Source organism: Pan paniscus, chromosome 1, assembly GCF_029289425.2.
Source record: "Pan paniscus chromosome 1, NHGRI_mPanPan1-v2.0_pri, whole genome shotgun sequence".
In the NCBI taxonomy this organism is placed as follows: domain Eukaryota; kingdom Metazoa; phylum Chordata; class Mammalia; order Primates; family Hominidae; genus Pan; species Pan paniscus.
In genome coordinates, this window is record NC_073249.2 from 98,450,512 (window position 1) to 98,460,087 (window position 9,576).

Below are 9,576 nucleotides of genomic sequence, written 5' to 3' on the forward strand. Positions count from 1 at the left end.
GTGGATCACCTGAGGTCAGGAGTTTGAGACCAGCCTGGCCAACATGGTGAAATCCCTTCTCTACTAAAAATACAAAATTGCCAGGCATGGTGGCGGGTGCCTGTAATCCCAGCTACTCGGGAGGATGAGGCAGGAGAATCACTTGAACCCAGGAGGCAGAGGTTGCAGTGAGCCGAGATTGCACCACTGCACTCCAGCCTGGGCAAGAGTGAGACCCTGTCTCTAAATAAATAAATAAATAAAGTACAGGCTCCCACACATACACGCACACCCCATAATTCAAACACCAGTTGCCCTAGGCCACTTGAGAGTATCCTGGCCAGCTGCCCTGAGTAGTTTACTCTGGGCTACAGCCCGGGCCCTCCTCCTTCTCTGCCCCACCCCCAGCTGGTTGTATAAATTCCCTCCCTTCGCTCCTTCCCCGGAACAGCGGCCTCTGACACCAGCACAGCAAACCCGCCGGGATCAAAGTGTACCAGTCGGCAGCATGGGTAAGGAGAGGGGTTTCCAATCACCCATTGCCTGCTCTGTCTGCCCCTAATTTGGAAGGCCCTCCTCCAGAAAATGCTAGAAAACCTGAGTGGGGAGCTGGGGAGGGAGTAGTGGACTCTGCTTCATTGTCCCCAGTCTGCACACCCCCTCCCCCACCACCCCACTGCATTTCCCAGCTCAGCCAAACTTTCTGAGGAAGACGGGCAGAGGCACTGCTGGGAGATGGGATCCTGGGCCCTGACTTGGCTCCATCCAGCAGAGGCTGGGGCCAGGGTGCCTTTCTGCAGCTGGGAAAATCAGATGGGCGCTCTTAGAAAACACCACTAGGTCCCTGGCCCTCACATAGGAGAGAGGTGATCCTGATTTCAGCCCTGGGCCAACTTTGTACTCCAGCGAGGTAGGGAGTCCAAAGCCTTTCTGTGCCCAGGTCACTCTCTAGCTACTCCACACAGCAAAGCTCTCTGGGAGGGAAATCAGAGACCCCCACACTCTTTCACTGGGGACCTGTTTCAATGCCTCCCCCACCCCTAAATCCCCCTTGGCCCTGCTATTCCTCCATCCGTAGGCTTCTGGGTGACAGGCTAAGAAGGAACTGAGGTTTGGTTGGGAGGTCCTTCCCCGCCTGGGGCTGGCTCTTGAGCTGGCAGAATGCCCAGCAGCCAGCCTGACATGGAAAACCCACTTGAGCTTTCCATGAGTCCATCCCAAACCCAAAGCTGCTCCGAGACCTTGCTTGAGATGTTTCAGATGGGGGTATTCCCCAGAAAGAGGAATGATGCTCCCTGGGGCTGCAGTGGCATGCCAGGCCTGACCCTAAGAAATGCTGGGGCTGGGGTTGCTGGGGTGTGGGGTGGGCCGAGGCTGCAGAGCGGGCAGCTCCATCTCTGCACTTTTACTTCCCTCTCAGCTTCTCCCTAGCTTTGTAGTTTTTGTATCTCTGTCTTGATGTCTTGGAGTTTTTAAATCTCCTTTCCCTTCTGTATCCAGCAACCTCCTTCCCCACCCACAGTCATCTGGTGCCAAGCCCCGACTTAGCAAGACTGTGTAACAGAACCAGTCTCCTTAACTCCTGTGAACTGGACCTCTCTCTCTCTCCCTGCCCCACCTCCAGCCCTCTCGCTGGGCATCGAGCACTCCCTGGCATTCTCCTCTCCTCTGGCACAGCCCTTCCCATATTTACACAGTAATTCATTATTATTATTTTTTTTTTAGTCAGAATTAGTCGGCTTACTGCAGCCTCTACCTCCCAGGTTCAAGTGATTCTCCTGCCTCAGCCTCCCAAGTAGCTGGGATTACAGGTGTATGCCTGTATTTTTTAATACAGGCTAATTTTTAATACAGGGTAATTTTTGTATTTTTAATAGAGACAGGGTATTGCCATGTTGGTGAGGCTGGTCTCAAACTCCTGACCTTAGGTGATCTTTCCGCCTCAGCCTCCCAAAGTGCTGGGATTACAGGCATGAGCCACCGCACCCGGCCTAATTCATTTTTATGAAAGGCCTTTGGAATACATTGTCTTATTTGTCCTCCATATCTACCTAGCGAAGTAGGTAGAATATCATTATTGCCCACTTTTCGTAAATGAAGAGGAGAAAATGGAGAAACGGGGCATCAAACCTGGGAGTTGAAACCAGGTTTCCAGACTCTGAACGCTGTCGCTGCCTCTCAGCTTCCTAAGTCTCTTGGCTGCTGCGAGTGGGAGTCCCAGGCCCCAGTGGAGGCCCCACTCTGCCTACTCCTGGCTCCCCACTTGCGGCCCAGCTGTGAAGGCAGAGGCTGGACTGGCCACAGGACAAGGCAGGAGACAGGGCCCAGGCCTGTGGACTCCACTCCAGGGTTTCTTTCAGCCTGCCGCCCCCTCTGGGTATTCTTTAACCCCTGCTCCCCAGCAGGCCCCAAACTCTGATGCTGGGGTGCTGGTAGCTGTGATGTCCCAGCCCTACTGCACATCTGCTGACTTATATCCTGGAGATTAGCATGGCCCCTCTTGCCAGACTTCAGAGATAGGGAGGGTTGCTCCCTACCTCTCTGGTGGGCAGGCCTCTGGGCTCTCCAGAGTTGGGCCAAACACCTTACTTTACAGATAAAGGAAGTGGGGCACACCCAGGGGTAGAAACCAGCCTGAGGACTTCCAGTTGGTATTAGCCCCAGACCCTCGGTTATGTAATCCAGCCCTTGGCTAGCAGCCTGGGATCAGGACCCAGGGGAGAGAAAAGCAGGAAGTGGCCTCCCCCTGATATAGAAACATCTTGGTGAAGGGAGCTGAGCAGGCGCCACCCCACTCCCTGAGAGCAGCTCCTCAAGAACAGCCAAGGGTGCCTGGGCTTCGACCAGACAAACACAGAGCTGCACACCTACTGCATCCTCGTGTTTACTTCTCGTAAAAGCCCACTGTGAAATTCTTACCATCTCCATTTTACAGAGGATGCAGAAATTGAGGTCGAGGAGCTTCAGTACTTTGCCCAAGCTCCCCTGGCTAGTCAGTGGTGGGCTGGGGTTGGGCCCCGAGTCCGTGTCATATTCACTACACCACACGACCCCGGCTGCATCAGCCCTCCTCCCACCCTCCCGGGGCCTTGCTGGACTGTCTGTCCACCTTCAGGTCATGTGTCTCCAGCTCTTCCCAGCACAACCTCACCCTCCTCAGGGCTCTGAGGGGGCGGAGAGGACAGGCCAGAGCGATGAGGCTGGAGTGGGGACCTAGGCCAGCTGCACTGCAGTGGCCCGCTGGGATGTGTGCTGCAGGACGTGCGGAGGGAGCCTTCACCCTCCAGAGCGTGGCCCAGCCAATGCGCCCCATTGCTTCCACAGCTACGAAATGTGGGAATTGTGGACCCGGCTACTCCACCCCTCTGGAGGCCATGAAAGGTAATTGCCCATGGTCTGAGAGCCAGCGCCCTACTACTGATTCCACAGCTGGGGGTGGAGGGACTTCAGATCTAGCCCCCACCCTCTGGCACACCCAGCACTTCCCCTACCTTTCCTTCCCACCCTGCCGTCCCTGCTGCCTGCTTTCTACCCTGCAGGACCCAGGGAAGAGATCATCTACCTGCCCTGCATTTACCGAAACACAGGCACTGAGGCCCCAGATTATCTGGCCACTGTGGATGTTGACCCCAAGTCTCCCCAGTATTGCCAGGTTAGGCGGGGCTTGGGCGCCAGCTACTTTGAGACCGTAGCTGCCCTCATCCCTGGCCCTGGGCCCCCCCTTCCCAGCTCCATCCTTCTTGGCCCTCCCTGGGGATGCTTGTGCACGCTCAACCTGGGACAAGGGGAGTGCTGAAATCCAGCTTGTGCCGTGCTTCCAAACCAAAATGCATCCACGGGGGCGCCTCTTCCAAAAGTGGACAGAGGCATGGCCTGGGAGAGCACCACCTCTCCCTGCATCCTAGGTCATCCACCGGCTGCCCATGCCCAACCTGAAGGACGAGCTGCATCACTCAGGATGGAACACCTGCAGCAGCTGCTTCGGTGATAGCACCAAGTCGCGCACCAAGCTGGTGCTGCCCAGTCTCATCTCCTCTCGTATCTATGTGGTGGACGTGGGCTCTGAGCCCCGGGCCCCAAAGCTGCACAAGGCATGTCCTCTGCCCTTGCCAGCTCAGTAGACCATAAGACACCTGCCACCCCAGGCAGTCTACGGGCAGGAAGCCAGACCTAAACCAGCAGCCTCCAGCTCTTACGCAGCAACTGGCTCGGCAGCAGGGAGGGAGGTTGGACCTCAGAGCAGAGTCTACCCAGGCATTCTGGGTCATCACGCTCCAGCACGGTGACCAGGGCATGGGAGAAGAGGGACAAGGCTTCTTGTTTTACTCTGAGAGAGGGAGGGAGCCATTTATTCCCCCATGCAGTTAGGAGCTCAGGGTTCTCTTAAAAATTCCGGTCTCTCCCAACACTTTGTTTAGTGCACTTTTGGTGCCAGGCATTTACTGTGTTGTCTACTGGTAATACAGAGTTGACACTGGTGTAGGCCAGCCCGGGAGGAGCTTATGGTTTCACAGGGCTGCGTGTGCCTTCAGGACACATGGGGAAAGGTCAGCGCTTTCTGCCTGGGGAGTTATTAGCAATCTCTCTGACTTTCCCTTGCTGCTCTGTAGAAGTTACCAGACTGAATCTTTGTCATATTCCCACAGGGAGAGTTGTGTCCATGTTTTGAAGGAAAAGATGACAGAGTCAGCAGATAGAAGTAGGGGAAGTATGGAGGTTAAGAGCAGGGACTCCCAGTCCTGTATGATTCTGACACCATTCCCCACCCCTTCCAGGTCATTGAGCCCAAGGACATCCATGCCAAGTGCGAACTGGCCTTTCTCCACACCAGCCACTGCCTGGCCAGCGGGGAAGTGATGATCAGCTCCCTGGGAGACGTCAAGGGCAATGGCAAAGGTACCTGCCAGCACTGTGTGCTCATGAAAACTTCCACAGCTGTGAAATGTGGGAAGCATTTTTCTGTGGGAGGAGCAGAATGGAAGGGGAGGGTTGGAATGACTTCCCAAGGAGAACCAGTGAGCTGGATCCCAGCCAGTATTTTAAATGTTAGCAAGTAACTTCAGTTTTGAATATTTCTATTAAGATGAGTCTTCACTGATGAATTCAGTTCAAAGTTATAGTCAAAACAGGCCAGGTGTTGTGCCTCACACCTCTAATCCCAGCACTTCAAGAGGCCGAGGCCAGCGGATCGCTTGAGCTCAGGAGTTCCAAACCAGCCTGGCCAACATGGTGAAACCCCATCTCTGTGTTGTCTGCTGATAATACAGAGTTGGCACTGGCAACTCTGCACTAAAAATACACAAATTAGCTGGGTGTGGTGGTACAGGCCTATAACCCCCACTTCTCAAGAGGCTGAGGTAGGAGGATCACCCGAGCCCAGGGAGGTCAAGGCTGCAATGAGCTGTGATAGAACCACAGCACTTCAGCTTGGGCGTCAGAGTGAGACCCTATCTCAAAAAAATGTAGTGAGCAGAATGGAGCTTAGACTCTGGGAGGAATCCCACTCCAAAAGTGGGAGGCTGGACAAGAGAAATACCAGGTGCTGAGTTCCAGAAGATCTCGTGGGAGAAACATTTCTGCTGTAGTCTGAGAGAGAGATGAAGTAGACAGGAGACAGGGGCACTGGTGTAAAGGCCCCCCTGCCACCTGGCCAAATTTGAATACCTGGATGAGACCCTTTGGATGCCTGAATTTTTTATTTACTTTTTCTTTTCTTTTTTCTTTTTCTTTTCTCTTTTTCTTTTCTTTTTTTTTTTTTTTTTTTGAGATGGGAGTCTCGCTCTGTTGCCCAGGCTAGAGTGCAGTGGCGCGATCTCAGCTCACTCCAACCTCCGCATCACTGGTTCAAGAGATTCTCCTGCCTCAGCCTCCCGAGTAGCTGGGATTACAGGCATGTGACACCATGCCTGGGTAATTTTTTATATTTTTAATAGAGACAGAGTTTCACCATGTTGGCCAGGCTGATCCTGAACTCCTGACCTCAAGTGATCCGCCCGCCTCAGCCTCTCAAAGGGCTGGGATTACTGGCATGAGCCACTCTGCCCCCAGCCCTGGATGCCTGAATTTAAGGAACTGGCAAATCCAGCAGTGGAGGTAGAGGCAATGGGCTTACAGCCTCTTAGACATGCCTCGGGGAGAGGGCTGGAGGGTGGGGTTAGTGTCTCTACTGCTTCTACCTGCCACCCTGCTTCCTTCCCTGTTCAGGGGGTTTTGTGCTGCTGGATGGGGAGACGTTCGAGGTGAAGGGGACGTGGGAGAGACCTGGGGGTGCTGCACCGTCGGGCTATGACTTCTGGTACCAGCCTCGACACAATGTCATGATCAGCACTGAGTGGGCAGCTCCCAATGTCTTACGAGATGGCTTCAACCCCGCTGATGTGGAGGCTGGTGAGAATCCCCCCATGGGCCAGCAGGAGCCTTGGGCCTACATCCCCTTGCTTTCTGCTCCAAATCTCCCACCCCCGCACTTCCCTCCTGTGGCCCCAGAATCTAAGAGAGATGGCATAGGATGTACCGCATGCTCAGATTGCTCAAGCGTCCTCCTGATCCCTCCAATCCATTTTTTAACCTTCTGCCCTGATTGGTGGCCCAGTCTTTGCCCATGCCTTCCAACCTCTGATGCTGAGCCTATCCTCCGGCCCCACTCCCACCCCAGGACTGTACGGGAGCCACTTATATGTATGGGACTGGCAGCACCATGAGATTGTGCAGACCCTGTCTCTAAAAGATGGGCTTATTCCCTTGGAGATCCGCTTCCTGCACAACCCAGACGCTGCCCAAGGCTTTGTGGGCTGCGCACTCAGCTCCACCATCCAGCGCTTCTACAAGAACGAGGTGACATACGCCCTCTGGCCCTCCCCTCCCAGTAGTCTTGTCAGCAGCTCTACCTAAGCAGGCTTCTGTAACGGTGCTCCCAGGCATCTCCAGGAACGAAAAAAATGAGGCTGCATGCCCTGTCTCTCTTCTCTCAGTGCTAGGGCAACTTCTGCCTGAACCCTAACTGGCCGTATTTATTCATTCATTCAAAAACTACTTAGTGAATGTCTGTGCTAGGCACTGTGCTATGTTCTGGGAATGCAGTGGTGAAGCAGACACAACCCCTGCCTCAAGGGGCTTGCATGGAGTTAGATCCTGCTGGCAAGAAGGCCAGGCATCTATTCTCTCCCTCCCAGGTCTGGGCAACCCAGATCTAACCCCTAGTCCCCAATTCTGATAGGCTCACCTCTCTGCCAGCTAACCTCACCCTCCACCCCTCAATGTAGGGAGGTACATGGTCAGTGGAGAAGGTGATCCAGGTGCCCCCCAAGAAAGTGAAGGGCTGGCTGCTGCCCGAAATGCCAGGTGAGTGCCTAGGGCATAGGAAAGTTGATTCTTGGCCTGGGAAACAAGAGTCCTTAAAGGCTCTACTCGCCCCCTGCCCACAGGCCTGATCACCGACATCCTGCTCTCCCTGGACGACCGCTTCCTCTACTTCAGCAACTGGCTGCATGGGGACCTGAGGCAGTATGACATCTCTGACCCACAGAGACCCCGCCTCACAGGACAGGTGGAGACCCTGGCAGGAGGAGCAGAAGGGAAGGAAGGAAGGAGAAGAGAAGCTGGGGATGGGGTGGATGATCTGAAGCAGCTGCAGGATGTTGAGGGAGGTGCAGGAAAAGCAGACATGTGTGCTGTGGGACAGCACAGGCCCAGGACTGTCCAGGCCAGGGATGGGCATGCAGAGCATGTCTGAAAGGAGAGAGGGGTTCCAGCCAGGCAAGCTGCTCTTCCTGCAATGTTTGCGCCTCCCACTATGGTCCTCCTTATACTCTGCACCTCCCCATCTAGCTCTTCCTCGGAGGCAGCATTGTTAAGGGAGGCCCTGTGCAAGTGCTGGAGGACCAGGAACTAAAGTCCCAGCCAGAGCCCCTAGTGGTCAAGGTAAGAGCCTCTCCCCCTACTTGCTGGACCCCTCAGACCCATGCTTGAGGAATATGTGGGGGAGCAGCTGAGCATACTCTTGGGGTTGGGGTGGTGCCTGGGGTGGTGCCTAGGATCTGTGTGTTACCCTGGGCTCTGACCCCTGGTTTTCCCAAGGGAAAACGGGTGGCTGGAGGCCCTCAGATGATCCAGCTCAGCCTGGATGGGAATCGCCTCTACGTCACCACGTCGCTGTACAGTGCCTGGGACAAGCAGTTTTACCCTGATCTCATCAGGTGAGAAGCAGACACATGGGCTCTCCTCCCCAGCCCTCCTCTTCCAGAGGGGTCATTTGGCTTTCTGAAGACTCCTCAAGGAGACCCCTGTACCCCACCACACAGATGGCCCATTGAGACCCTGGTCATTCCTCCTTCCTCAGGAGCTTTCCCCTAAAATCTTAGGGGAAGGGGGCAGCCACCTCTGACCTCTCCCTTACCCTGTTCCCTTTTCCACCAGGGAAGGCTCTGTGATGCTGCAGGTTGATGTAGACACAGTAAAAGGAGGGCTGAAGTTGAACCCCAACTTCCTGGTGGATTTTGGGAAGGAGCCCCTTGGCCCAGCCCTTGCCCATGAGCTCCGCTACCCTGGGGGCGATTGTAGCTCTGACATCTGGATTTGAACTCCACCCTCATCACCCACACTCCCTATTTTGGGCCCTCACTTCCTTGGGGACCTGGCTTCATTCTGCTCTCTCTTGGCACCCGACCCTTGGCAGCATGTACCACACAGCCAAGCTGAGACTGTGGCAATGTGTTGAGTCATATACATTTACTGACCACTGTTGCTTGTTGCTCACTGTGCTGCTTTTCCATGAGCTCTTGGAGGCACCAAGAAATAAACTGGTAACCCTGTCCTTCAGATGGCCTTGTCTTTGGGGGCCCAGGGCCTGTGTCTCTTCTTCTGCCTACCCTTTGTATCTTGCACAAGAAAGGGCTAAAGAGGCCTCCAGGGGGGGTTATGGTAACTAGTTCACACCAGTGATTCCAACATGATGCTAATAATGCCCAAATCTCACTTTTATGGCCAGACAAAATCTGAAAATTTTGGGGGTGATCGTCACAAGGAGACCTGGGGGTAGAGAATGTAAATCGGTGTTTCTAAAGTTTTGTTTATTTTTTAACCCATGCTTTCTTTTAATGAACCTAAAAATCTCACCCATCACTCTCAAGAGAATGTAACATGCTCCCTCACACACAGGAGACCCCAGGATCCCTGTTGTGTATAGTGTAATATATTTCCACTGATGGCAAGACGACTGGGAGAACGCAGCTGTTGGGAGGTTTATCAGGCTGCTCTTGCATTGCTATAAATACCTGAGACTGGGTAATTTATAAAGAAAAGAGGTTTAATTGGCTCATGGTTCTGCAGGCTCTACAGGAAGCATGACACTGGCATCTGCCCGGCTTCTCAGGAGGCCTCAGGAAACTTACAATCATGGCAGACGGTGAAGGAGGAGCACAAACATCACATGGCCAGAGTAGGAGCAAGAGAGAGAGAGCAAGGGGGGAGGTGCCACACACTTTTAAACAACCAGATCTCAGGAGAACTCACTCACGATCTCAAGGATAGTACCAAGGGGGGTGGTGCTAAACCAGTCATGAGAAACCCACCCCCCATGATCCAGTCATCTCCCACCAG

The 9,576-nt window shown here is 54.2% G+C and overlaps 1 protein-coding gene across 5 annotated transcripts; it reads left to right on the forward strand.

Annotated features, from left to right (window-relative positions):
• Positions 1-382: 382 nt before the first annotated feature.
• SELENBP1 (selenium binding protein 1) lies at positions 383-8,796 on the forward strand. Of its 5 annotated transcripts, none has more exons than XM_003817255.4 (12): positions 383-491; positions 3,304-3,360; positions 3,519-3,631; positions 3,885-4,070; positions 4,755-4,875; positions 6,184-6,366; positions 6,635-6,813; positions 7,242-7,320; positions 7,404-7,525; positions 7,807-7,899; positions 8,056-8,174; positions 8,395-8,796. In XM_003817255.4, the coding sequence occupies exons 1-12, from the start codon at positions 488-490 to the stop codon at positions 8,555-8,557; spliced, it is 1,419 nt and encodes a 472-aa protein (XP_003817303.3). In that variant the 5' UTR covers positions 383-487; the 3' UTR covers positions 8,558-8,796. The 5 variants fall into 5 exon arrangements, with proteins under 5 accessions (XP_003817303.3, XP_003817304.3, XP_034791266.2 ...); XM_003817256.5 differs by having other exon boundaries at positions 410-491; positions 3,095-3,360; XM_034935362.3 differs by having other exon boundaries at positions 430-491; positions 3,110-3,360.
• The last annotated feature ends 780 nt before the right edge of the window (positions 8,797-9,576 follow it).

Excerpts from the sequence above, each read along its gene's own strand:
- SELENBP1 (XM_003817256.5), top strand. The coding sequence starts at position 3,174 with ATGAGGCTGGAGTGGGGACCTAGGCCAGCTGCACTGCAGTGGCCCGCT. Across the intron at positions 6,367-6,634 it reads CCCCGCTGATGTGGAGGCTG|GACTGTACGGGAGCCACTTA; the intron begins GTGAGAATCCCC and ends CTCCCACCCCAG. Across the intron at positions 7,526-7,806 it reads GACCCCGCCTCACAGGACAG|CTCTTCCTCGGAGGCAGCAT; the intron begins GTGGAGACCCTG and ends CTCCCCATCTAG.